At 52.9% G+C, this 27395-nt stretch overlaps 1 protein-coding gene across 1 annotated transcript; it reads right to left on the minus strand.

Moving 5' to 3' along the window:
• Positions 1-1119: 1119 nt before the first annotated feature.
• On the minus strand, positions 1120-21433 carry Krt80 (keratin 80). The gene is made up of 9 exons (XM_035440896.1): positions 20726-21433; positions 15431-15639; positions 11128-11188; positions 10782-10877; positions 5080-5244; positions 4574-4699; positions 3826-4046; positions 3000-3055; positions 1120-2883 (listed from the first exon to the last, which is right to left on the minus strand). Exons 1-9 carry the CDS (start codon positions 21023-21025, stop codon positions 2759-2761), a joined length of 1359 nt encoding a protein of 452 aa, XP_035296787.1. The 5' UTR covers positions 21026-21433; the 3' UTR covers positions 1120-2758.
• Positions 21434-27395: the final 5962 nt, after the last annotated feature.

The following is a 27395-nucleotide window of genomic DNA, read 5'->3' on the forward strand; positions in this document are numbered from 1 at the left end:
GTTTGCCCACTGAGCCATTTCACTGGCCCTTGGGGATGGTCCTCAGTCCTTATTTGTTGATCTGGAATTTGACTTGGCAGGCTTAGGCCTGCTCCATCCAAATGTCCTCTGGGTTGGGTCACCCCCTGGTCGGTAGAAGTACTGGAGAAGGAACCCTGTTATGATAAATCTTTCCGCCAAAGGCCGCCGGAGCCCCACTGCCACATGTGTGCTTTACCCCAGCCATCCACCTGAGTTAGGGCCCCAATTAATACACAGAGAGACTTGTATTAGGTTCAAATGCTGCTTGGCCAGTGACTAGGATTCTCATCTGTTAGCTCAGTCTCAATTATCATAAATCTATATATTTTATAAGACTTATCTTACCTTATTGGCATCCCTCCTTGTCGGTGGATCACATTGCGCCACTGGAGGAGGAAGGGGAAAAAGGAGACACTTCCCGTTTCTCCTTGCTAAATATGAGTCTCCTTGCTATGTCACTTCCTGCCTGGATCACCACTTCTCTACTACATTTCCCAAAATCCTCTTTGACTCCTAGTCCCGTCTAACTTGCTGCCATTGGCCAAACAGTATTTTATTCAACAATCAATAAGATAAACATACACAGAAGTACATTCCCCATCAGAACCCTGCCACCAGCTGGGGAATCCTCCCCCCCCCCCCCAACCTGCATTCATGTCTGCTGAGTCAGCCTTCATGGTACCTGGACATATAGGCACTGGGAACATGGATCCACTTGTTGTAAGACAAGTGTCCTGGTAGCAAGAAAGGGTGGGGGTCCTTTTGAGCCCAAGCCCCATTGGTTTGAAATTACAGTTTGGTACCTGCATGGTACATTTCCCCACAGCTAGAGAGTTCAGAACACCCCAAGGTCAGCCTGGGATGACTAGTGACCAAACCACTCCAAGAAGGGAGATGAAATTAGATACTCAAGCAAGGCATGGTGGCATATGCCTATAATTATGGCTCATTGGAAGACTAAGGCAGAAGAATCAGGAGTTCAAGGGCATCCTTGGCTATGAGTTTGATGCCAGCCTGGGCTACATAAGATCCTGTCTCCAACACACATAAAACAAAACCAAGCAACCAGCAAACAAAAATCAATGCCCAGCAACTTTATCCATAGATGAATCTTAATACTTTATTCACCCCTTGCCCGAGTCAGCCAGTCAAGTCGGTGGCTAGAGTGAGTTCTCTAAAGTCCTGATAGTACACACAGTGTTGATCATGCAGAAACAGGAAGGGAAGCAATAAGTTAAAAGCCACATAAGTTATGAAAAAATAATATATACTTTCTATATTTCATGTCCCCACTGAAGGTTTGCTCCCTTGGAAACTGATAAGTAGCCCCAGAGAAACCAGCAGTGAGCACTCGCTTTGGGGACTCAGGGTTGAGTATATTTCTGGGTTCCTTGGCCTGGGAGAGCTGGAAGCCCCTCAGTGCCCTCTGCAGGCATTGAGGGCCAGGGGCATTGCTGAAGACCTTGTTTTGGAGAATGAGATGAAGGGGTGGAGGACATCTAGGAGAGGAGGTGAGGGGAGCCAGGAGAGAAGGAGGCTGCGACTACTGTGTCCTGAAAGCCCCAGAGCTGAGAGCCAAAGGTAGGACAAAGGATCTCTGCCAAGTCCAGATGTCTGTGGTGGGTGCAAAATGGCTTTCTTGGGTTTAGTTCTTTGAAGGTCCTTACTGGGGCTTCCTGGACCAACTCAGGGCTAAGAACCTTCCAGATCTCCCCAAGCTTAGCCTTTCTCACAGCCAACCAGAGGCTGGGGGTGGTGGTGTTGTAAGCTTGGAAGAAGGGAGGGTCAGAAGGAGGAAGGAAACTAGGAAGAGTTGGCTTGCTGGGTGGAATGTCCTAGATCATTGGCCCTGTGAATACAACAGTGGTTCTAGGAAGTGGGATTTGGGGGAAATGGGCATTTCTGGCAGGGCCCTGGGCTCTGGGGCTCTAGGGCCTGCTGTACCAAAGGCAACCTCAATGCTTTTGAGGTTGGAGAGACCTGGGCTGGAGGCAGAGCCCAGATTGCAGAATGGTGGTACAAGCCAGAATGGCAGGGAGGTGAAGGCAAGGCCTGGTGTCAGGTTGTCATCTCTGGCATCTGCTCTTAGGGTGTTGGTCATGGCCAGGGTAGCTTTGGAACCTAGTTATGGTTGACTTCTTAGTCCCTAGAAGAGAGTAGGTGCAGGTATCTGGGCCTCTCTAAGACTTAGGCTTCTGACTAATACACCAGGCCTTTCCTTTCCTTGTCCCCCAATACTGTCAGGTGCCTGGGGAGCCTAAGGGCAGGAAAGCCAGGGGTCCCCAGCCCCCATGGGACAAAATCCAGTGTGTCCTTCAGCCAAGGCTGTGGCCTGGCTAGTGAGTAAGGATGGCAGCCTAGGCTCTGAGGCAGCGGTGAGGCAAGGCTGAGGCAGGAGGTCAGGGCAAGCGATGGGCAAAAGTCAAGCACCTTGTCATAGCTATGTGGGAAGAGGCATTTCAGAGGGTCAAGGAGGTGACTGACCCCAAGTTCCCCTTTACCAGCCAGGACAACCTGTGGCTAGGAGGTTGGAAGTGGTGATTGAGATGCTGATGCAGAATGGAGCTGGTGATGCTCCCTTGCCTTCACTGACCATTGAGAGAAACAGCCTCAGCTGGAATCCACCTCTCTCAGTTCAGCATCTCCCCTTCCAACCTGGAGGCTCCAGGCTACTTAAGTTTAGCTTAAGTCCCTCCGGCTACAGTGGAAGTGACTTGAGGCTCCTGGAGTCGCTGTCTTACTCTGAGGCCTCTGACTCCTGGGAGAGGTACTTCTCTGACATTTCGGTGATTTTGATCACAGGACCTCTGCGGTTCTTCTTCTTCCGGGAGGGAGTCTTGGAGAGGCCAGACTTGGAGGCAGCTACCGAGACACAAAGAGTGGGGGAGGGAAGGGGCTGGAGGCCATATCCATGATGCCTTTGGGGCCATGATCCCTCACACCCCATGTGTCCCTGTTTTGGGTCTCTGGGGACTTACTGGTCCTGCATCGGGATTGCACAGCACTGACCACGGTGGCAGAAGGCAGGTCCATCCTGAGAGAGGGAGACATGGTAGACTGTGAAGGGAACCTGGGATTTTAGCCCCATAGGATTTGGAGCTGAAGTCTGCCAAGTCAGGGTGGGCCAGGCCTGAGGTTGCCCATGGCTGCCTGTGGTGTGACCCTGGCTAGTTCTTGCCTCTAGAGGCCTGTCTTGTCTCTGGAGTTCCTAGAGCTTAGAGAGTGGAGGACCCATGGCTGTCCTGGTTTTGGTTCTCCAGAGTGAGGGCAGGAGAGGCTTGGTATTTGAGAACCAAACCTGGAGTTTAGATAAGCCAGGGTGCCTGTAGTCCCCCTGCCCCAGGGTCTGTTCTGGGAGCCCCAGTCCCTTCTTTGCTGTGTATATATAGTGAACACAATTGAGCACTTTAAAAAAAAAACAACAGAATATCCACCTTGAACCTTTAAAAAAGTGTGTGTGTGTGTGTGCATTCGAGCGCGTGCATGCATGCATGCGTGTGTACACCATTACACATGTGTGGAACTCTGAGGACAACTTGTGCAACTTGGTTCACTTCTTCCCCCATGTGGTCTCCAGGATTGGAGCTCAGGTTGGGAGGCACTGAGCCATCTCACTGGTCCGACTCACATGGCTTCCCTACCCAGGTGAGCTGTGCTTATCATTAGCCTACTTTCCAGCTGGGCAAGTAGGCCATGTAGAACTAGGTCCTAGTTCCAGGCAGTGACTGGGTCAGGCAGGACAGCAGACCTGTGTCAGGTGGCCACTGGGTTACTGTGGAGCCCCGCCCTCACCCTGCCTCTCACCGGCTTTCTTCCCCCTCCACCAGCTTGCGGTAGGTGGCAATCTCAATATCCAGAGCCAGCTTGGTGTTCATGAGATCCTGGTACTCGCGCAGCTGCCTGGCCATGTCCTGTTTGGCCTTCTGCAGAGCAGCTTCCAGCTGGGCCAGCTTGTCCTTGGCGTCTTGGAAGGCTAGCTCGCCTTGCTCCTCAGCCACCTTGATGTTCTCCTCCAGTTTCAGGCACTGCAACCAGGAGGCCAAAGGGAAGGAGGAGGGAGACAGTGGTTGGGACAGGCTGTGGGCCAGGCCTGAGGTTGCCGCTGTCTGAGAGTGTGTAACTAAGAAGCACCATTTTCCAGGTGTGGTAATGGGCTGCCAGGCACTAAGAGGGAGCTGGCTTAGACCCGCGGAGCAGGGAAGTCCCACAAGCCACTCAAAGGAGTCCCTGTTGGAAACTGAGATTTAGGCCTCATCCCTCCCTTGCTGTATGATTGATGGGGCTTGGAAAAGGGGCAAGGGCCTGGTCAAGCATGGTAGGGACTTTCTGATGTTACAGTTGCTCTGGGAACTTTACAGAGAGTGTTTCTGTGAAGAATTCACACAATCCTCACAGCCACCATAGCAGGCCACGGTCCTCTCGACTTTGAGGCCAGAGGGCACGGATAGACCTGCTCAGGGCCACTTGGCCAGGTCTTGTGTGTATTCAGTGTGACTGAGTGTGAGTGCCCCCTAGCCCCTAAGTCTCCATAGGCCTTCAGGTGCTTTCTCACATGGCTCTTGATGGAGAGGATCTGAGACCGCAGTTTCTGGATGCGCACGTTGAGGTCTGCGATCTCACAGCGGCTGCTTTGGAGGCTGCTCCCGAACTCTGCTGAGCGAGCAGCTCGCTCCTCTAGCTGCAGGGGTGTGGAAGAGGGATGGTGAAGTGTGGTCTGACGCAGCCCCTCACCATCCCTCCCAGCCTCATCTCTACTGTCCATTCCCACCTCCCTCTGCAGCCCTATGTGTTCCCCTGGTGGCTTCCTCCTGGCTGCCCTGGGTAAGCTATACCCACACCTGGCTGGTATGATGGTAATACTGTGACCCTCAGGGAAGCACCCCCTGCCTGCTGTCCCTGGAGCCCTGCAGGTTTCTGGCTCTCACATTTTCCATGCTGCCTGTGGGCTGAAGGCTGCAATCCTCCCTGCATGTGCTCCCCACTACTCCCAGAGCCACAAGGCCTCAGCCAACTCCTTTCTAGTCCTTCCTGTCTCTCCCTACATAGTCAGTTCCTAACCTGGCTCCGTGAATAGGCCTCAGCCTCCTCCAGGCTTCGAGCAGCAATGGCATCATACTGGGCCTTCACCTCCTCCACAATGCCACTCAGGTCAATGTGGCAGCGGCTGTCCAGGCCCACGGTCACCGACACATCCTTCACTTGGGCGGTAAGGTCTTTCAGCTCCTGCAGCACATTAAGTGAGAGGCTCAGGGTTAGTGGGGGAGGACTTAAGGTCTGTCAGCTACCCACAGTCCCTTTGTCCCCTCAGGAGGTGGAGACTATGCTCCCAGCTGCGAATTCCCAGGAAGTTAGGTGGTGCTTACTGCCCTCTCTGACTTTGATACCCAGGCTGGGACCTCTACTCCTGGCTGGTGTTGAGGTGGAGTGGGGGGCAAGCCCCTCCACTGTATCTTGGCCTCTGCTTCCCTATTGGATAGAGAGCCCCAAGAGCCTGGCAGGGTCACCTTGAGCTGTGGGCCCTTGATGGGACATACACATTCACTGGATGGGACCAGAGAGAATGGAGAATGATGCTATCCAGGGTGGGGCTAGAGGCTGGTGAATCCTTGGGAAAATGGGTTTGAAAAGCTCTGGATTCAGATGCAACTCTGCTATCAGAGTCATCTGTCTCCAGGACCCACTGACAGTAGTCAGTCCCTCCCTCGCACTCCAGGCCTGACAGTGTAGCATGGTGTGCTTGTCACAGTACAATCTAGTGTGCTTGTCCCCATAGTTTATCCTTCCCTGATCATAGGGGGTGGCAGAGGCACCCTCAGCAGGAGCAGGGATCTACCTAACTGTGCTCTGTGTCACCTTGGAGCACCGAGGAACTAAGAAGTCTAGCTGTGTTTGTAGCACCAGGCTGACTTTCCACTGTCCTAGCTGATTTTCCTGTGGGAAGGCTTAGGGCTAAATAGAGAGACAAGTGGTAACAAGGGTCTCTCAGGGGCTGCAAAGTGTTGCCACAAGCCTGGGCTGCTTCCTCTGGAGGTGCTAAACAATAATCCAGGCTTTGTGGGGCCTCGGGTGGGAGGAGGAGCAGACTGTGAGTGTGGCTGCCAGCACTCCTCAGAGAGAGATGAGTCAGCAGGCCACAGAGGGACAGGCAGGGAGCCAGGGAGAGGTGGCTGTGGCTCACTCTGTGGCTGTAGGGCCTGGACCGTCATCTCCTCTGGCATTCGCAGACCCCTGTCTCTGTTTTCATCACCACTCTCCTGCCCGTGTTTCTGGCTGCTGACAGCCTCATTCCCTTTTGAAACTCCAGAGACAGGATCCAAACCGGGTGAGGGGATGCGTACCACTAGAAGTCTTCAGTTGTCCACTCCATTTTTTTCTTTAACGTTTTTCTTATTAAAATGCATAGTCCCCCAGGGTCTGAATTTTTTCCTGTGCTGATGTGCAACATAGCCTTCAGTTTGTCCCAGGCTTCAGTGAGCTGGCACTTGGATCTAGAAGCTTGCTTAGGTCCTAGTTCAGCTGGTTCACTCATGGCCACTCACCCTGGCCGTGGTACATCACTTTTGGGACACCCCTCCCCCATTCATCTTTATGTCTAGAGAGGTTGTGTGGAGCCCCTGGTAGGGGCTGGAACTTCTTTCTAGTGGCTTGTACTTGATCGTGAAGATTCAGATGGACCTTATGGACAGCAGAGGAAGCCTTTCTCATTTGCTTGTCTGCAGCGTCGCCCACTAGCAATTCTTAGAAAAGGAAGCTCGGGTGCTGCAAGCATTCCGGAGGCCCTCTCGAGCTGGCAGGACCAAACTCAGGGACTAGTAGCTGTGGGTATCTTTGATTGATCTTCAGGTGAACTGACTGTAAGTCTCTGGGCAAAGGCAGCCTGGAGCCCTGACTGGAATCAGGCCAGTGGTCACCACAGACACACCAACATTGCACACTGTAAATGGGCACCTGCTAGGGCAGTTTTAGAGATGTGGTTCTGGGGATCCCCTTCTGGTCAGTCTGTGGAAATCAGTGAATACGGATCCGGGATTGAGCCCCGTACCGCCCAGGCCAGGTCTAAGTTGGCATCTGGCCCAGGAAAGCCCAGAGATATGGCCAGAAGATGCCACAAAGGACAGGATAGCCAACATGGATGCACCACATCAGACCCTTGCTACAAAGAAGCCGGAGAGGCAGGAGTGAGATAAACAGAAGCAGGAAGTGGTGTTCAGAACAACTGCATGCCTGTCCAGACATGCTGGCTCCTCCAGGAACGAGGGTATAACAAAGCTCACTTGTGTGGTGAGGTGCCACCTTGGGGTGGGCCCCTGACACCCCAAGTTGGCAAGAATTGCACCATAGTACAGTTTGGAGTTTCCCTAGGGAGCTGGAGTTGGAGGAGGCTGCTGTGTGTCTATCTACCTTACAGTATTCTCCATGGGGGTGATGGGAGTTGCTTGGTAAAGTTGCTCTTAAAGGCACTGTATTCTGTATGCCACCACCTTGGATTCCTTAGATAACTCTGATCAAGTTTTAAAACCCATTTGAGGCTCCATCTGTAAAGTGAGTGCAAAGTCAGAACTAAGAACAGCTAACGCTTTTTAAATGTTTACTTCATGGCAGACATTATCCTAAGTGGTTTAAGGTCTATTAGGAACTAATTTCAGGGCTGGGGAGGCAGCTAAGTGAGCAAAGCACTTGCTAGGCAAGCACAGGGACTTGAGTTCAAATCTCCAGAACCCATGTAAAGCTGGACACCTAGTCCTCCTGCTGCTAAGGGATGGGAGACAGAGACAAAAGTGTCACTGGATGATGGAGGGCCAGCTAGACCATCATACTCAGCTTTGAACAACAAAGTGGAGAGCCTGTCTTAACAAGGTGAAAGGTGAGGTTTCTCCCAGAGGTTATCATCTAACCTCCATAGTCATACAACGACGTGCATGCATGCACACACACACACACACACACACACACACACACACACACACACACACACACACACACACACACACTCAGAGGCCAGCACAGTGCAGTATTCTTCTTTATATTTTATAGACAGGGAGATTGAAACAACCTGCTCTGGTTCCCAGAGTTACCGAGCCAGATGTTAAATCTGGGCTGCTCTAAAATCTGTACTCATTGATTGTTACCCAAATCCACAGAGTTTTCATGAGCACTCTGAGCAGGGCTTCTGGGTGTGGCAGTCAATGTTCAGGCTGGATGCATGCACGTTCCATGCAGACTGTAGATCTAGTCAGTGGGAACCATCCAACCATGTGGGAAGGGGCTTGTAGGCATCTAGCTATGTGTTTCCTGATGCTGGAGAGGGGAGGGGACTCCCTTTTTGCTGGGACATCAATAGGATATAGATCTATACTTCTAGGCTTTTCTGATCGGACCCACAGTTGAAATTCAAGTGTCCAGTCCTCTGTGGGCTAGCCACAATCCACTGTGCTCTCTTGTCGTGAGAGGAAGCTGTGTGGCTTATACCTTCCTTTGCTCAGGCCTGCTCTGTCCAGGAAGGGAGCCACTCATTATCACTGGCCTTGGAGCATGTGGGATGTGACACATCTGCCTGAGATGAGCCATTGTGAGTGAAAAACGTGCTTCAGATTTTAAACCTTTTGACTGTGTGTTTCTTTTTCTTTTTGAGACAGCTCTCATGCAACCCTTTCTGGCCTGGAACCCACTGTGTAGAAGAGGGCCTTGAACCTTTGCTATTCCTGCCTGTCTCTTCTGAGTGTTGGGATTAGAGGTGTGCCCTACCATGCCTGACTCTGAACATTTAATAAGAGGAAGAAAAGTAAAATAGTTCACTAATATTTATACTGATTACAAAGCAAAATACTCATACTTTGGATATGTAGGGTTAAAGGAGATATGTTATTAAAATAATTTGGTCTCCTTTTTTTGGGAAGGGCAGTGGCAGAGGTCAAGTCTAGGGTCTCCTGATGTAGGAAAACACCCTGCCCTGTTTGCTCTCCTGCTGTGGAGCTTCATGCAGCCTTCCCATGGGGCCAGACTCTCTCTCTCTTAGATTCAGCTTGCTTGCACCCCTCAGATCCCTAACCATGCTCTGACGCTCTCCTTTGCCCTTTAGCTTGATGACACCACTGATTTTTTTGTCTCTGTGAGCTGCTCACCCTCTCTTGTGGTCTTGTTTAGAGGTACTTGCTGGCTTATTAGCTGATTTGTGCTCTCCTCAGAGGAGACACTTGTCCCATTCAGGAGGTGACATACACCTGGCACTTAGTAGGTATGCAATGAACATTTGAACGGGTTAGTTCACATCATATCCATACCAGGCTGCTACTATTATTCTCCTCAACTTACAGATGTAGGAAAAGAGGCACAGAGAGGTGACACAGCTTGGAAACCATTACAGACATGATAAAAAGGAGGAGTCAAAACAGGTCCCAAGAGCTAAAGCTCCATCTGAATGGCGTTCACAGGCCTGGCTATTGAGAAAGGGCCAAAAAGTCTCTTGGACATATTTCTGGCAATGCTTGGGTCTGGGCCTCCACCTTGGCTTAGAGCTCTGAATTTGTCAGGCATTTGGTGAGCATAGTGGAGCACAGATTCTGAAGCATTGGCCCCTGATGCCTGCCTGGCTCACACCAAGCCAGAAGGAGCTTGGGCAGAGCAAGCAATCTGTAAGCATGGAGCCTTGGGCAGCCCACAGGGTATGGCCTGGTTATGGAGCTAGGCAGGGTGCTTTTCACTGCTGCTGGTGTGGTCAGCTATGAGTTTGCCTTTTGATTGCTCCTGAGGGTGGGGCTTGTCTCTGCTATGCTCCATCCCATAGTCACAAATGGCTGTCAGTCCCATAGGGGTCCTGGGATGTCAAGCCTGCAGGAAGAGGGGCCCAGTCTCCCCTGGTGGCTGTGACGCTGTGCTCAGAAGTCTGTGGGGCCCATTGTAGAACTCTGTTTGCCTTGTGGCAGTGACTGACTCTGCGCCAACATTGGCTTCATTGCTGTGGCTTGGCACCAGCTGTTGGTAGCATATGAGCTTTGGGGCCCCTCAATCCTAGCAATGGATTTCTCTAGTCCTTGCTAGACTGTAGACACTTGTGAAATATTACCCTGTGCCCCTCAGTCTTGAGACAGGTGATATGGAGAGAGAAGGGGAAGGTGGAAGAGAGAGAGAGAGAGAGAGAGAGAGAGAGAGAGAGAGAGAGAGAGAGTCAATCCATGGTAGGATACCCAGGAGGGTACAGTGTTCCCAAAGAGCCAAGCCAGGCCCTTGCTGGGTAACTGTTCCCCAGGCTCAGCAGAGGACCTAGGAGATAGATGGGGGTATGTTCTGGAAGCTCCTCTGTCTGAATTTGCCCTATCGTTTTAAATTTTGCTGAAGTCCATCCTGAGTCTTCCCTGTCTTAGCCAAGAGTGGCAGAGGGTGAAACGCATGCCCACAAGAGCTAGAAGCAGTGCTATGGATTGGACTACAGGGCTTAAAGGTGCTCAGTCCAAGTGGGGTATATATTCAAGGCTGGTAGTACTGACCCTTGCCAATGCATTTGGTCCCTGTTTGCCCGCACTCTAGCACACATGAAGATGGTTCTTTCAAACAATGAGGTTGGGGACCTTGTACCTGTGTTGGGGAATGTGTGGCAAAGGGAAATGTAAGGATCATTGACACCCAGATAGGAGGGCACTTGAGAAGGTTCAGTGATGTCATTGGCTGGAAATAGTGACTGTTAAACATTCCATTACCTCTGTTTGCATCTCTTGCCCCAGAGGCAGTGAGCACTTGGCCCCATAAAGGCCTTGTTCTCTCACCTGCTCATAGACGGTTCTCATCAGCTCCACGAAACTCTGCAGGCCTTTGAGCTTGGTTTCCAGTTCAGTTCGTCGGAGACACTCGGCATCCAGGTCCTGGATTTGGCAGTGGAGGTGAGAGATGGAGACTAAAAAGCCTAGGGCTCAGAGAAGGAGTTGGGATGGGATAGCTTCTGGGGAGGGAGATGCTACCCAGAGGAAATGTGCCTTTGACCCTGGAGAAAGGGGCAGGCCTGGGCTTGACCTTTCTCTCTGAGAGCTTTGCTTAGGCATCAAGGAAAGTGGGACAAAGATGGAGACAAGGGCAGAGGGCCATGATGGAGGGCCCTAGGCATTGGGCAGTTACCTTCTTCAGCTGGACGAAGGTGAACTCCAGGTCTGTGCGCTTAGAGATCTCATCCTCATACCTGCGGGGAGAGGCATTCTTCAGCAATGCTGTGAAGCTTAGGGTCTGGTTAACTGTTGTTCTGTGAGGGGCCCAGGTCTCTGTTAGATCTCTCCATGCTTAATGACAACTAGAGAAGTGGCCATTCTGGATGTGGAGGCAGAGACAGGAAGATTCTATAAACTTGAAGCCAACTTAGACTGCATGTTTGAGGCCATTCAGAGCTACCTAGCAAGACCCTGTCTTAAAAAAACAAAACAAACAAACAAACAAAAGAAACCAAACCAAACCAAATCAAACAAGAAACCTTGGCTCTTTCTTTGGTGGACACAATCTCAGGTCTTCTAAGACACGTTCCCCCCTCCCCTGTAACCCCCAGAAGTGGCTTCCCACTTCCTATGCTCTACTGCACAGTCCTCTGGGAAGCCTCTCTGACTGTGCCCACCTTTCATGGTGGCTTCTTCCTCTCCTGACACCCAGAATCACAGGCCCAGGTGGGCCATGCCTGTGTTCTGTCCTCTCCCAGCACCCTGCTCACTCCCCTCTTCCCAGGTCCACTCTGTCCTGCAGCTGCTTCTTGCTCCTTGGCATGGCTAGATCATGGGATGCCATCTTATTCTGTGACCTCCAAAAGGAGGCAGGAGAGAGGTCTCCAGTATGCACTTCTCCCAGCCTCCTCTCTTACTTCCAGTGTGTAAGGCTGTGTGGCAGCTGTTATGACAGTAGTTCATGGCCTGTCTATGGCACACTACAAAGTTTAACTTTCTTCCATGTTGCTTCTCTCTTGAGTCAGACTCACCTTGGGTTTGCAAAAAGGACACTGCTGGGTGGGGGCAGGATCCTTTGGTCCCTAACCATATCCTCTCTTAGTTATGACACTGGTCTTCCATAGGGTAGATGGCATCTGCCAGCCTCTCAGGTGTCCTACACCAGCCCTCAAGGACAGCCCAGTGGATGGACATGGAAGTGGGTTAGTTATCTTCTCTCCTCTCCAGGAATGCCTGACTCAGGGCTCTAATTACAGGCACCTGCCAGCCCCAGTCCCTGACCTCGCTGCAAGGCCAGTGTCACAGTGACCCTGTCAACAGACTGGACCCACATGTCTTCTGGAGGGGAGTTGACCTAAGAATGACAGTATTCACAGGGCATCTTGGGGCATGGGCTGCTTTTGGCCTTGTCTTGTGTTCCAGGAATCTGTGAAGGCCTCTGGACAGGGGACGTGCATCAGGGAGAAAAAAATGCTTCAGGAATCCTGATTACAGGGTGTGCGTGTTTATGTGTATGCAACAGGTACTGTGCTCTCCCTTCCCCTGTGCTCCCTAACACCCTCTCCTGGGACCCTTAGAGATTCCAGCTGGGGAGGATCTCAGGGTCCGACGTGACATTGAAAGGTGACAAGGCCTCTAAGGAGTGCTGGCTGAGTGGGAGTTCAAATGCTAGCTCCCTTGCTGAGTAGCTGCATGACTTGGTTACCTTACGTGTGTTCTTTGGACATGTCCATGGAAATGTCACAAGGACTGAAAGTGCTTGCTGCAGGTCTGACACTCGTGACTACTTGAACCTCTGCCATGACCTCCCATGTAAAGCTTTTGAAAGCCCTGTGGAGAGTAGGGCTGGCTCTCTGGGTATTGTTACCAGCCTTCTGGTCGCCTGACTCAGGCATGTTTCTTATTGGAATCTCAGAGCCCCTGTGAAAGGCCTTGTCTTGGGCTGAAGCCAGGGAGTCCCTCGTCCTACTGCCCTATAAATGCAGGTAGCTGGTTAGCAGTGCCCGACTTTCCTCTGGATAGCAGAATCCGCCACCCTAGGGGAGGCATCTGGTGGGACCCCTGGGTGCCAGTTCTGCCATTCTCTTCTGGGCAGTCTCCTTCTCTGCCTCCCCTTTGCATGGCCACATCATCCTGTCTCTGTCACTGTCCCACTAGTTCTTAATTGCTTAAGGTTTAAGAGGAGCCTGGCTGAGCCCTGGAGAGCTGCCTACCCCCCTGAAAGAGGTCTTCATGGAGATGAGGGGCCTTTGCTTCTAGAGTGTTTCAGGCAGACCCACCAAGTAGAGACCCACTGGGGATCTGGGCGACACATACACCAGGACTTGGAGGGCAGCCCCAATGGCCCCCCAGTAGGGAAGGATACCAGGAGTGTGGGAGTTTGAAGGAGTTTTCCTAGGTACCCTTCTAGAGGTGGCCTTCAGGTGGGCTGATGCCTGAGTCCCAGGCTAATGGTCCAGTGAGCGGTCTGAGGCCTGGAACTGGGTTCCAGTCTGGGGTGGTATTCAGTCTCTCTGAGGCTCCTTCTATCCATTTTCAGCTTTCAGGTGAGTTGGAAGAGCCTCTTTCTCAAAGGGTGTACAGCCTGCTGTCTGATGCTTAGCTAGACTCAGCCCTTAGTCACACCCCCAACCACACATTTCTGTTAACTAATCAACTTGTGAGGCTCTGCCGGCCCTAGTCTCTTGCTGTGTGAACTTGGGCATGCTGCTTCCCCTTGCTGGGCCTCTGCTTTGTTCTTAGTAACTAGGGAGTTAGACAAGCAGGGCCTTGGGAATCTCTGGAAGTCTCTATCCCCACTGCGGGGTTCAGGTGAGGCCTATCTCCTGTCCCACCTCTAATCTGCCACCAGCCTGCCAGCCACCAGCTCCGGAACCTGTTCTCAGGCCCTTTTTAGACTGTCACAACTGCCAGCCCCCTCCGCCCCTGAGCTTGTTTATTTCTCTGGGAGCAAGACTGAGCTCATCACCCTGCAGAGGCAAGGCACAGCCTCTCCCTGTCAGGGCTCCACCCCACATCACCAGCTTCAGCACTGGCCTGCAGACCAAAAACTCCTGAAACCCCTCTGTGAGACCCTATCTGAACAGAGAGAGCAGCCTGATGCAGACAGGAAGTAAGCAGGTCAGTGGCTAGGTGACAGCAATCAGCAATGCCTGAAAGGGACTCAGCTGTGGGTTCCCTGGGATGCCATGCTGCTCTGCCATGGCCACTGAGGGTGGCAGCTTTGTTTAGTAGGCCTTGCCTTGTGCCTCCTCTGAGGCTCCCAGGCCTATTAAGGAACAGTGAAATGGGCTTCTGCTTCTGGTGAACAGATGTTGGGCAGTTCCAAGTGATTAGATGCTCACATGGGTTTCCTAGGACTTAAGAGGGCCGGGCTCTGCAGGGGAGGGGGTCTCCAAGGTGAGCCCCAGCCTAGGAGCCTGTCTGGCAGAGTAGCAGAAGTAGCTGGTTCTACCTCTGATTGGTAGGGTGTGGGCCACACTGCAGCCATGCTTGGTTCCCTACCCCCTGTCCTGTCCCAGGTGAGAAGGGGACTCAGGGATGTAAGCTCAGCCTCCTTGTCCTAGAAGGCTTGCCCACTATGTGATCTTAGAGAGGGTCACCTCAACTCTGAGCCTCCCAAGTGCTTATTCTGCCTTCCTAGGATGGCCAGAGAAGTTCAGTCAATGTTGGGCAACTTCAACCTTCTAGGGGACAGGAAAGTCACTGCCAGGTGCCAACCTGAACTCTGAATTTTTCCCTCATGGCAACCGAGGTTAATGTCAATCACCATGTCCATTAATTCAGGAGGAAACAGAGGCCAGTCAGTAGGCTATGTTTGCCTAAAGTCACAAGGCTAGGACATGGGGTGGGGATGAACATTTCCTACTTCAGTGCCTAGGCTGCACTTGTGACTACTGGGTGATCCTTGCCATTTGTCCTTCTGTCCCAGTAGCTGTAAAAGCATTGTGTGGTCAGGGGCTATATTTTCATCATCTTTCTGGTCCCCCAGCTACCTTGATGCCTACAGCATTCCCTATAGGGGGGTTGCTGCTTTATGAAGATAAGCCTTGTCCTGCCCATCCCCTGCCTGCACTACAGTGCTTCTCTCTCCTTTCCTGACACCAAGATCAACACCCAGAGCACGCTATAGAGCATGGACCTTCTGCAGCTTTGCTAGAGGCAAGACATCCTGTCCCAGGGCAGTGCACAGGAGCTGGCACGTTTGCTGGCTCAGGAGGGGCTGCTGGAGCCAGGCCTGTGTTGTGCAAGCACCCAAGGGCTTAGCTGTAAGCCACTGCAACTAAATCTTGGTAGATCCCAAGGGTCACTGCTGTAGGTTGACCATCTTGCTTGCAGTATTGACAATGGCACGCGTGCTAGCTTCAAGAATTGCATCTAGAGAAGATCCATGTTCCATCCCATCTTTCCCTTCTCCAGCTCGAGTGCATCTCCCTGAGTCCAGCCTAGTCCTCACCCTCAGCTTCCACCCCTGGTTCCCAGGGGGTGAGACCTACCTGATGCGAAACTCTTCTACTTTCTCCAGCACCTGCAGCAGGTTGGCCTCCAGCTGTCCCCGCTCCTGGCTCACTTTGCGCAGCTCCTCCTGCAGACTGCCCTGGAATGTCTCGTAGTGGTGGCTGAGGTCGAAGGTAGTTGTTCCCTGGCCTTGTAGGAAGCTCCAGCGGGTCTCCAACAGCTGGTTGCGTTGCTCCAGAGCTTGTACCTGCAAAAGCAGGAGGGCGCTGAGTAGGTCGTCAGGTGCCACATTGGGTTCCCTGTTCAGGCTAGGGGGCCCCAAAGTGGGACTTCCCATGACAGGGCAGCTCATCCCCGACACTGGCTCCACTCAGTATGCGAAGCCACCTCCAGCTCTTGGCTGTTGAGTGGAAGATGCTGAGATAAGACAGGATGGAGGTGGGGCCAAGAAGGCTTCTAGCCTGGGCTGGGCCTCCAGTGAGGGATGGGGGCAGGGGTGCAGAACGCCTGCCTGTTACAGGTCATGTCTGGGAGAGCCCAGAAATAGGGGCTTGGGAGGTGTCAGGGTCCTCCTGCCTCTCCTCCATGGCAAGTCTGATCTCATCTGTCCTCAAAACCCAGCAAGGTGAGCTTACTTGGTACTTTAGTGCTAACCCTCCTGACCGGCCCAGACTTGAAGATTTTTGAGCCTCAGTTTCCCCAGCTGGAAGTTGAGGTCGCTAACACTGCCTGTTGTGTGTGTGTGTGTGTGGGGGTGGTGGGTCAGAACATGAAAAGAGCTTGGGAGAGTGGTAATTGCCAATGTGGATGAGGTGCCAACTGTGCACCAGACTGGTTCCAAGTGCTTTCCATTTCAACTCTTTGAGGCAACGCCCTATGGAGTGGGTACTGCTATCAGCCTAGTTTCCAGAGAGGGGCACCCAGCCCACAGAGCTGTAAGAATTGCCGGAGGTCACAAAATTACCAAGCAGCAGAGCCAGGCCTGGCACCTGGGTTTTCATTTGTTTGTTTGTTTGTTTTGGGACAAGTAGGTCTCACATATTACAGGCTGGCTTTGAGCTCACTCTATAGCTGAGGATAACCTTGGTTTCTGATTCTCCTACCTCCACCTCTCAAGTGCTGAGACTACAGCTCCTGGTTTAGGTGGTGCTAGGGATCTAACCTGGGCCTTTATGTCGTATTAGGTAAACCCTCTGCCCACTGAGCTGTGTCCCCAGTCCGGCACAGAGATTATCAAACCACCGTAATGTGCCCCCTGTGGGCCAGGGCACTGCCACCCTGGAACTCAGGGCCCTTCTGAAGTTGGTTGCTCTTCCAGGCAGGGTTAGGGTGGCCTTGACGATGGGGACAGGGAGGTCACTGAGCTCTGTGGTTTTCCCCAAGCTCTGACCCCCACCCTGTGTTGGACTCCTACAGAGACACTGACAACTCTGGACCACAGCTAAGCTCCCAGAAGGCTGCCTAGTTCTGTTGTAGCCTCAGTTGCCATTGGAGCGCATCCCAGCGTGATCAAGATATCCTGGCTTTGTTCACACCTTGCCTGTCCTCCGGGAAGGGGGGGGTGCTTCCTCCATGGCATGCATGCTCCCAGTTCCTCCTGAAGGATGCCCCCGTCCCCCATCCCCAGCTCCTCATGTACCCTCTCTGTCAGCTGGGAGCCCTGAGAGGCCTCAGCAGTGAGGGCTGGTTGGGTCACTCATGGGTGGCAGGACGCTGTTCTAGCCACGAGGATGCGGTGCTAACCGGATGGTGGTATGTTGAGGGTGCTGGCCTTACTCCCAGAACCACAGCCTGAAAGGACTGCAGCAAACATTTGGCACCTTTGTTTCTGGTAGGGAGGGGAGCAGGAGCATTGGATAGAGGGATAAAGTGTGACGCTGGTGAGCAGTCATTCCCCTGCCTCACACCCATCTCACTGGGAAGTTCTGTGTGATGATGCCTTAAACCTGTGCCACAAGGAAACAGGTTCTGTGGGACTGGAGGTCAGGAGGGTTCTGCCTTGCTTTGTGTGTGAGTGAGGGAGCGTGTGTGGGGGAGTATTAGCTAACCCCACCTTCCCTCCGTTTTGACTAGCAGGAGTCCATGTTTACACTGAGGGTGCGGTGAGAGGAGAAACATAAGGCTCCTACCTCCACCCATGAGCAAAACAGAAAAACCTTCATACAAGGAAGTTCTTCCCTTAGTCTAACCTCTGTCCTCAATGCTTCAGCACTCTTCTGTGGAGAGATGCTGTGAATTGGGCCAGCCAAGACAGTTGGAGGACATTGTGCTCTCAGGGTACCAAGGACAACCTCTGTCTCCCACTGGCCTTGGGGAATCTCTTGTCTCAGTGGGTGGGGATGAAAACTCATCTTTAGCTATGGTCTGTCTGCTGGACTCCTCCCTGTAGGAACAAAGGCCTAGGGAGGCCCAGCAATCCAAGCTCTCCAGAGAAGACTGTGCAGTCTCTAGCCTGTACCCCTGCCCTATGGGGCACAGTGGAAGCTTGGCAGGGGGCTCCCTCCCAGAGCAAGTTCCTGCTCTGTCTGCTTCCTTACTCTACAGCTGAGGAAACTGATGGTGGAAGCTGAATGGGGCTGGGCTGGGCTGGGCTGGCCAGGGCTTATGATGTGAGATGTGTTTCGTGGGGACATCAAGTAGCCTTTGGAGTTTTGGCTGGAGCTGGGATGCACCTTGGGAGGAGCCCGGCCACTGAGTCTGTAGGGAGACATTGGCAAGGATCCCCAATGCACTGGGAGGACATCAAATTCCAAAGACTAACAGGAAGCTGGCCTGTGTCTGATGCTGTCAGGGCAGGCATGCTTGAGGCCTTTGAAGCTAGCATGGCCTGTCCCTGTCTCTAGGTGTCACCTGGGCTCCTGTTTTCCCAACATGGACCAGGTTCGGCAGTCCTTCCTCAGCACCATTGCCTAGGCTTCTGCAGGTTGGAGATCCCCTCCCTGCAGCAGCCCCAATGGGTGGGACCCTGCTCCCCATCCCCCTCCATCTTTCCCTTGTGGCCTCCAGTCCTCCCACTGGCAGGAACACAGGCTGACTGCAGCAGAGCCTGGAATCTGAGGCACACAGAGGGTAAGCAACTTTTGCAAGGAAACACAACCCATAAATGAAGGACACACCATGGCAGCAGTAGGGCTTCTCCACCAGCCTCTGGAGGGACCTGTCCTTCCACACACACTGTTTTTGCAGGGTGGCAGTGGGTCCTGAAGGGGGAGGCGAGTGGGGTGTTTCTCCCTCTTCTCTGCCCAAAGAGTCTCAGTTTCCTGTACCTTCCCTGCTAGCTCTTCTCTCTGAAGCCTGGCTGCACCCCTCCCTACAAGGGGACTGCACCCCTGCTCTGCAAGTGCCCCTCCAGCTCTCCAGGCCTGGGGTGTGTATTGTTGGAACAGGATGGTTAGTTCTGGGAGTTCCCTGCACCAGGCTAATTTACTCTACTTCTTAGCAAAAGATCAGAAAGCTCGAACTATCTACTAGATTGTTGTAGCTACTTCTCAGAAATCATCCTATTTGATTGGCAAGCTCATTATACTGTTGTGCCTGAGTCCCAGAGAGGTTCAGTAATTCTCCCAAGTTTATACAGTGGGCCCAGGATTTAAACTCAGAAATAGGTTCTAATGTTTCCTTAAGCAGCAGCCTATCTCTCTGGGACCCCTACAGCCTTTGCATAGCACAGGGCTCCAATAACCAGGCCCCCCAAAGGGCTGGAACCCACAGTTCCCTGTGCCCTACAGTGAAAGGCACTCCACCTGAAGGCCAAATTTAAGGATTGGGAGGCTCCAGATCTGCTAAAGAACTTCAAAGGCCTGGACCCAGGACCCCAACTGTGAGGGCTCCTTCCCTGGAGTCCACAGCAGTGGCACAGGGTGACATCAGCATTGGCATGGTTCGAAGGAGAAAAGTCACCCATGGAAGCCAAATTACATAGTTCAGCGAAGCACTCCTTTTAAGGGATTAGCCAGGCTTGTCAAGGAGGTGGCTCTGCAGGGCCTACCTCCCAGGCCATGGGTTCCCTCTATGCAGGCAGGCTGTGGGAAGGGCAGCTTATCCCCTCTCCCAGTCTGGGCACCTGAGGTGTCAATGAGGAGACTCTGAAGTAATCAGATGTGTCAGGGAGAGGAAGACACATTCCCTACCTCAAATTCAGATCAAATCTAAACTCTATCGCTTGTTGGCTGTGTGACTGTGGGCAAGGTACCTATCCTCTCTGGTCCTATTGCTTCACCTGTACAGCTGGGAAAACAACAGCTGTGGTGGTAAAATGTTGGTGCTGACCTCAGCCTACTTGCTGAGTTCCTGTGGGGCTCAGACATCTGGGCCACATGCGATACTCTTTTCTCTTACCTCTCTGTGTTCCTACCTCTTGGGACTCCCAGGTGTGCAGAGTCAGAAACCAAGAGGCAGATGAGGACTGACTAGGGTGGGCAGGCTAGACCTCTGCTGCCTCAGAAGTGAGGAAGGCAGCTTCCCTTCTCTATGCAATGGTCCCAAAATGTCTTTCTTTGCAGTTGAGGAAATCTGAGGTAAACCTGTGGAGTTCCCTGTGTTGCCTAGCACATGTGGTATAGTCAGTGCAGCTGGGGCACAGGAGGAAGCCCAGCGGGGAGGCTTGTTCACAAGAGGTTTCTTGGAGTCATTGAGTGGGTACAGGTTTGGAAGCTAGACAGGACTTCCTGAAGCCCCAGGCTAACTGCAGTGAATCTAGGAGGTGTAGGGGCTAAGTTGCTAGGGGCCTGGTCCTTCCACCTAGGTGAGGGCAAAATAGCCCAACTGTTGGCTTCTGGCCAGACTGTGACACAGTTCTCTGCATTCCTTTCTCCTGACAAGCCAAAGTTGAGTCTTTACTCATATGGCCTCCTCTACAGTAGCCTCCTCCAGACCCCACACACCCCTTTGGACCTGTTAGCAACAACAGCTCTATGAATGAATGGGGAAGGCAAGCAGGGCAGGCAGCCTGGAGGGAGAGATTTTTGGGGCCAGAGGTTTGAGTGACAGATCAGGAGGGCAATGTTAGCAGTATCTCCCATCCACCTGCCAGGGAAGAGGCTAGCAGGCCACACTTCCATGAGCCTTCTCGAGAAACACTCCCTTAACTACAAAAGGTGTATACTGATCCCCCCAAGCCAGGTGGCATGTCCTTATCCAGATACCCCCCAGAGTCCATCCTGGGGTTTGCTCCAGACACCAGGATGTGCCAGGATTTCCTATCCCATCTCTGCATCCCCATTGGCTAGGGGCAGGGGTGGGGCATGATGACCGATGCTCAGGGAACCACCAGCTAGGTCACCTGGAATGCCTGGCAGACCTTCTGTTTTGGTGCCCTATCCCACTCAGCTCACCTTGCCAATCAGGGAGGCAAATTTATCATTGAGGACCTTCATCTCCTCCTTCTCTTGGTTCTTCTGCTGCTGGACAGCTGGGTCCACCTTGAGGTCCAGAGGCACCAGCAGGCTGGAGTTCACAGTCACCTTGGGGATGATGCCAGCTGGCCTACAGCTTGTGAGGCTTCGAGAGCTGAAGCCAGGCCCAGGGAGCCCACAGCTGCCCCATCCTGAGGTCCCAGGCTGGAGTCTGCCCGCAGATGTCACCTCACAGCCACTGAGGCTGCTGAAGCCGACGACGCAGGAGCGGTAGGCCATGGTGGCCCCCCTGGGCCTGGGAGCCTGAGGGCTCACCAGTGAGTGAGGGAGCTTTGGAGTGGTGGCAGTTGCCTCCTGTCACAGCCAGGGCAGGCTGGGGACTGAGGCGCAAACACCTGTTGCATGGTGTTCATTAGCTGCAGGAGGGTGGGGCTCTTCGAAGCCAGACCAACCTGTTAGTTAGATGATGCAGCTCCTGCCCCTCCCCCCCCCGTACCACAGCTTTCTGCCCGCCTTACAGGGGATCTGCCTCGTAGAAGGGGCTTGTCACAGTCCCCTACAAGTGGGTCCTGATTGAGCAGGGGGCCCGAGGCTGGGCTGGCTGGGTGGGGCAGGGTGGTCTGTGCCAAGAAAGCAAAGTTCCACAGGAAGAAGCAGGGAAGAAAGGCAGGCAGCCAGTCACAGATCTCTGCATACCTGAAGGCTGACGTATCTGGGCTTGCATACTTCTGGAAAAGATGAGGCAAGTGTAGCCGTGAGCTCTGAGGGTAAGATGACTGCCCTGGGCACTGTGCCAGGTTGGCATTGGAAAACAGTCCCTTTATTATTTATTTTCCATCTCTCAGAGTGTACCCTACTCATTTCCCCCTTCCTTCCCTTATGGAGAGGATCAGCTGTGTGCACCCCACTGATTCAAGGGCTGCAGGAAGCCTATGGTCAACAACCTCATCTATGTGGATAGATTTTTACCCTCATCTGAGAAATGGGCTGAATGTTTTAGTCACAAATCTAGAATAGAAGACCTATTCCAAGTAGCTGGCCTGGGTTCAGAGTCCCCTGAGGGACTGAGATGGTTTCTTATTGGATGCCATTCTACCTCTGGGTTGTCAAGAACCTTCCCCTGCCTTCTTCCTCACCCTTCTTCCCCTCCCTCCTTGCTGGCCATTCACAACCTTCTACCTTCTTTATGGGGCATCTGGTGCAGAAACAAGTCAGCAAGGGGCCTGAGGAACTTTGAGGAGCTACAGAGTCTCTCATCTCAGGGCACGGCTAGGTCCAGCTCCTCCATGTCCAGGGATGCCCTCCTCTTACTCCCACCCCCCAGGACTGGCACAGCCTCCTTGAGCACAGAGAGGAGTGTGTCTGTAAAAAACAAGGGACTCAGTCCCTGAGGAGGCCTGAGGCGGACAGAAGTCTCCAGAGGGCAAGCTTGATGAACCACATCACCTGCCTTGGGCCCCTGCCTGAGGTCCAGGCCTGGTTCCCACTCATGGACACTTCGGTTTACTTGGACACAGAACTCTGCAGCAGGGCCGTGAGTCTAATTGATTCTGGGCTCCAGGACCTGCTGTTTGTGACTGGGTTCCCAGGACAGCGCTCGCCCCACTTGTGCTACTGTACACTGTGTTCTGCATTCAGCAGCCTGGTGTGGCTGGTATGGCCTCCCTGGCCTCCCTTCATCTTTCCCTGGCCTGGTATCTGGATGGCATGTGGTCAGATCTAGTGCCAAACTCTTCCTGGTCAGCTCCTAGTGCTGTGAGGGGGCAGTTAATGGCATCTGGTCTCAGTATGGCCTGAATGCGCTCTCATTCCTCACACAGCCTCTGTTTAAGGTACACACTGAATTAATTCACCATCCTTAGTACAGAGGGTGGGCTGATGTGCCTGGGCTTAGGGTACTGGCTGTCCTGGTGACTTTGGATGCCATGGGAAGGGTAGGGGACAAAAACTGAAGCTGGTTTTGTCTCCTTATTGTTGGCCTCAGTCGGTCAGGGTCAATTTTCTCTTAAGGTCCACTTCAGCCTGTCACTTCTTTCTGACATTGGTAGGTTCTTGGTAAGCCTCTGAGCCCAGACGGGCCACAGTGCATTGTCGCCAGATGGCACTGAGGATCTTTTTTTCTGGGGCTCTCCTTGGGGGAGGGTGCTCTTGCCTCTTTACAAGAGTGGAGGGCATGATAGCTATGGGGCGGGCCATAGGGGCTACCTGTGGCCTCTTCTCAGCCCCACACTGTCCTTGGGTACTGTCTGTAGAGGTGTTTTTGACTGTCACAGTCTGATTGCCAAACAGGAATAGCAGCAAAAAGCCCAAAATAAACAAACTTGGCACTCTGCTCCACCCTACCTTCTTGGCCCTCCCCTGAGCAAGTCCCTCTCCTGACCCCTGTCCACCTCCAGCTCTACCTGCCTCTCCACCTCAGGGTGGGCACCATGAGGCCCATCTGATCAGGCTGCCTATGGCCAGAGGCTTTCCCTCTTGGCCAGGGAGGGCATATACCTACCTTTGCTGAACTCAGACAGGACTCTTTCTCAGCTTTGCAGGGAGCCAGGGCTCCCGAGACTGAGAGTCCACAGAAGCAGGGCGCCTGTGGGAGTGAGGGTAGGAGAGGAGGGGCATGACGTCTCCTTGGAGGCTGCCCAGATCCTTCCTGGATACTCTCCAGAAATGCACGAGTCTGGGCAAGGGTGTCCAGCAAGGAGTCCAGCTGGGAAGGAAATGAGGACATCTCGTGGACTTCTGGGATTTTGGAGATGGACGCCTCCATCCTCTAGAACTTCCTTTATCTCCTCATTGTGACTCTGACCTGTCTCCCTCACTCTTACCTGCTTCTCTCCTATGCTGGCTCTCTCTGGCCTTCCTTGGCCTGTCCTCTCAGTTAGGGAGGAGAGGCATCTGGCTGGATGGTCTTATAGGAATGGCATTTGTCTCTGTGTCATAGTTTCAGTCTCTTTTCTCTGCCTTGCTCTCTCCAGGATGGCCTGAGGCTGGTCCAGAGACTGGCAGCCTCTCACTGCTTGCTGGGTGGACATTGCCAGGAGTACTGGCCAGCCTGGGATTCAGTATTCAGGAGCCACGAGAGGATCAGGAGAGAGAGTGTGTCACAGCCCATCAGGAGGCAGGATGGGAAGGCCTCTATAGGCCTGCTCAGGTTCTCTCTTCATGTTGGTTCCTTTCAAATGCGTTCCCGAGCTGTTCCTGACAGTTGGTACCACATGAACTTCTTATTCCCTTTCTCTGGCTCTTCCCTGGGAGCAGGGCTGACCTGAGGCTGTAGGGAGGCAGGGGACATGGGAGTGAGGCCTTCTGGCCTCTGAGCATCTGACTGAGATAAGCATTTTTGAGGATACCAGAGTGGGTTTGGGGAGCAGAGCGTGGCTTTGGGAATGTGCATGCACAGGAAGGGTAGAGAGGTGAGGCCCCTTCTGGGTGCCAGGCAAGCTTTATACGCTCTTGGCAGAGGCACCAGTCTAGTCAAGGGGCTCTGGGCCACCTTCCGGGAGGGACCTGCAGTCTGAAGGAAGAGGAAGAACTGTGTGGGCGGAGGAGAGGAAAGGTGCTCCCTACACAAGCTGGGAGATGCAAGTCTGTGTGGGATGGTGACAAAGGTGACAAGAGCTGATATTACTGGAGTGTCGTCGTAGGTGCTGTGGAGCTCAGAGGAACCATGAAGTCCCTGGGAGCCCACAGATGCTGCAATCCAGGCATTTCACTCCTGGGCCCAAGTCTTTTGGTGGCTCCCTGTGCAGTCCCCTGCATTTCCTGCTCTTCATAGTTTTCTACCCTTGGCAGTCCTACTCTCTGTGGCCACACCTGGATGGTGGAGTGGGGCCACATTCTGTGTGGGACATCTCAGATGTGAAACATTGACATCACACACAGTTTGACAAGATGGCGTTCATGGGGGAAGAGCCTCTGAGATGAGTCAGGTGCCACAGATCCCTGGAGGCTATATCCTAGTTCAGGATGGGCTGTGAGGGTAGCAGGGCAGGCTGCTGGGTGGGTGCTATGGGCCCAGAGCTGGGACATTTGACCTCCGATCTGGGGCTCTACCACTTAGCAGCTGTGTGGTTTATCAAATGCTTGGTCTCTAGATTCATAAAATTAGACTACACTGAATGATCATTGTTTTTGTTTTTTAGTTTTTTTTTTTCCAGTTTGGTTCAATAAGGGCTTCTTAGCCATTTGTCAACATCCTCTGCTCTGCCAGGCTCTCAGCCAGGGAACCCCAGGGAGGGCGGGCATGCCTGGCTGTATAATGAGGGCAGGCCTCAAGGGCTGGAGGAGGCCGCAAGGCTAATTGAGCTTTCCCATCCTCAGCCCACTTAGCCCAATTTGTAGTTATTTGTTGTTGGCTGTTGACATGTTTGTGTCTGCCTTTCGGCTGAGCTGAGTTCTGTGAACACAGGGATGATGAGGGCTGAGGTTTCTTCACATACAATTGGGCACACAGTGGGTTATGGTGCTAGCTCTTTCTGAGGGAAAGGTCATCTTGTACACAGAGCATTTGCTCTGTCTCCTGGGGCAGAGGGTTTGTCACTCTGAGCTGTGGGATATCTTGAGTCACAGACCCTGAGTGGTCTGTTGAAGAGTCAGTGTACAGACACCTGTGGCAAGAAGATCCATTATGGACTCTGCTTTGCTTGCCTAGATTGAGTTGGATAAACCCCATGTTGACATAGGGTCCTTGTCCTGGGCTCTGACTCAGGCCACCAGCAGCCCAAACATTCTACTCCTTACACTTCTCATTCAGTGTCTGGGGGACCCTGACACCTTCTCCTCAAAGCCAAAATCTTTGTGGCTGGCTGGGTGTGGTGGCTCATGCCTTTTTGCTTGTTTTTTTCTTTTTTTGTTTTGATTTTCAAGACAGAGTTTCTCTGTATAGCCCTGGCTGTCTGGAACTCACTCTGTAGACCAGGCTGGCCTCAAACTCACAGAGACCCACCTGCTTCTACGTTCCAAGTGCTAGGATTAAAGGTGTGTGCCACTACCACCCAGTGGGCTCATGCCTTTAATACCAGCACTCAGGAGGATCTCTGAGTTTGAGGCCAGCCAGGACTCCATAGCAAGGTCCAAGGCACGTAAGGTTACATAGTGAGATCCTGTTTCAATAAATAAAAAGGTTAATTAGAGAGAGAGAGAGAGAGAGAGAGAGAAAGCTTGGTGGTTGAGAAGGGGAGGGTCTCCCTGCAAGCTTCCCCAGGAAGCCTCAGTGGGTCCAGAGTATAGAGAAACGTATACTCAGGGCAGGGCAGGGACAAGTCCAAGGAGTCCAGGTTCCTTTTTGCAGATAGAACCCAGCATGGAACATTTAGCTTTCCCTGGTCCAGGCTTCAGCTTCCCAGCCTTCTCTCAGGAAAACCAGCCTGTGGCCAGCTCTGCGGGTGCTGGGTTCATGCCAGAGGCCTCTTGGCACAGTTGTCAGGCTTGCCTCTGCGTGGAGAGGAGCAGGAAGGATTGCACAAGGGGAAACTGGCAGAGGGCCCCTGCTTCCGCTTGGTATTGATGCTTTCCAGGGAGGGATGAGGGGCAGTCTGGGCAGCCTGGTTCCCCTTTCATCTGCTTGTCAGCCAGGAGGAAATGACAGTCCAAGGAACAGAGTTCCCTATGTCCACTGTGTGCCACTCCGCCAAGCTCACTTTCAGCTCTGAGGATGGCTGCTGCAGGACACACACTGGCCTTCAGCTTGTGTCATGTGTTCCTTCCTGCAGGAAGTCTTCCCAGAAAGTCCCCTCCCTTGTCCTTTGAGTAAGAGCTCTCACTTCAGCCTCCATGATGGCTGGGGTGTTTCTTTGGCTATGGTTCTGTAGATGTAGGTAGAGTAGGGGAGCAGCTGCTGGTTGGTATCAGTTGCTGTGACTCTTAGGGAATGGTCTCTTCCTTCCCTCTCATTTTAGTGTCTGGGGACCCCATTTCCCCCTCCAAACACTCCTGGAATCTGGACCATTGGAGAAAGCAGCAATTTCCTCTTCTCCTTCTCTTTGGTCATCCACTCAGGAAATACTTTTATGATTCCCTTCTCCATGCGAGCCCTGTGCCAAGCAGTGGGAGAAGACAAATCAGGCAGAGTTTGTGGCTGATTATACACCCTCAACCCCAGGAGCTGAGCCTACTCCCACAAACTCTGAGATCAATACTTTCCAAGTCCTTTTCTATCTGGCCCCGGCTGCCAGTTGCCCCTGCCAGGCTGGTTCCAGCCTCCTCACCATTCCCTCCCCATCACTGTACACAGCTGTTTAGGAGCTGCCCCCTCCCTGGGGCCACTTTTAGAGAGGAAGAAAGAGTCATTGTCAGGTGGACAGCTGACAAAGGAGACTGGGGGAGTGGTGGGGCACGTGGAGATGCTTATTTGTAAGCCCAACTTTCTCCCTGAAGCCCTGGAGACTGCCTTTATCTGGCCTGATAATAGACCGAAACCATGTTCTTCTACTCCCTGTGGAGAGATCTGTGCACCTGCCAGGTGGCAGCAGCCTAGAGTGACACTCGGCACTGCTCCAGCTGACAAGCTGGCCAGATCAGGTAAGGAGCAGCCAGGTGGGGAGCCACCAGGCTCCAAGTCTCTCACACTCATGCAGTGGTCCTCAGTGCCCATGTAGGAGACTTGCAGACACCAGGAAGCTGAAGCCACAATTCCAGCTCTGGGTCTCTGTAT

The sequence above is a fragment of the Cricetulus griseus genome, chromosome 2, assembly GCF_003668045.3.
Source record: "Cricetulus griseus strain 17A/GY chromosome 2, alternate assembly CriGri-PICRH-1.0, whole genome shotgun sequence".
NCBI classification, from domain to species: Eukaryota; Metazoa; Chordata; class Mammalia; order Rodentia; family Cricetidae; genus Cricetulus; species Cricetulus griseus.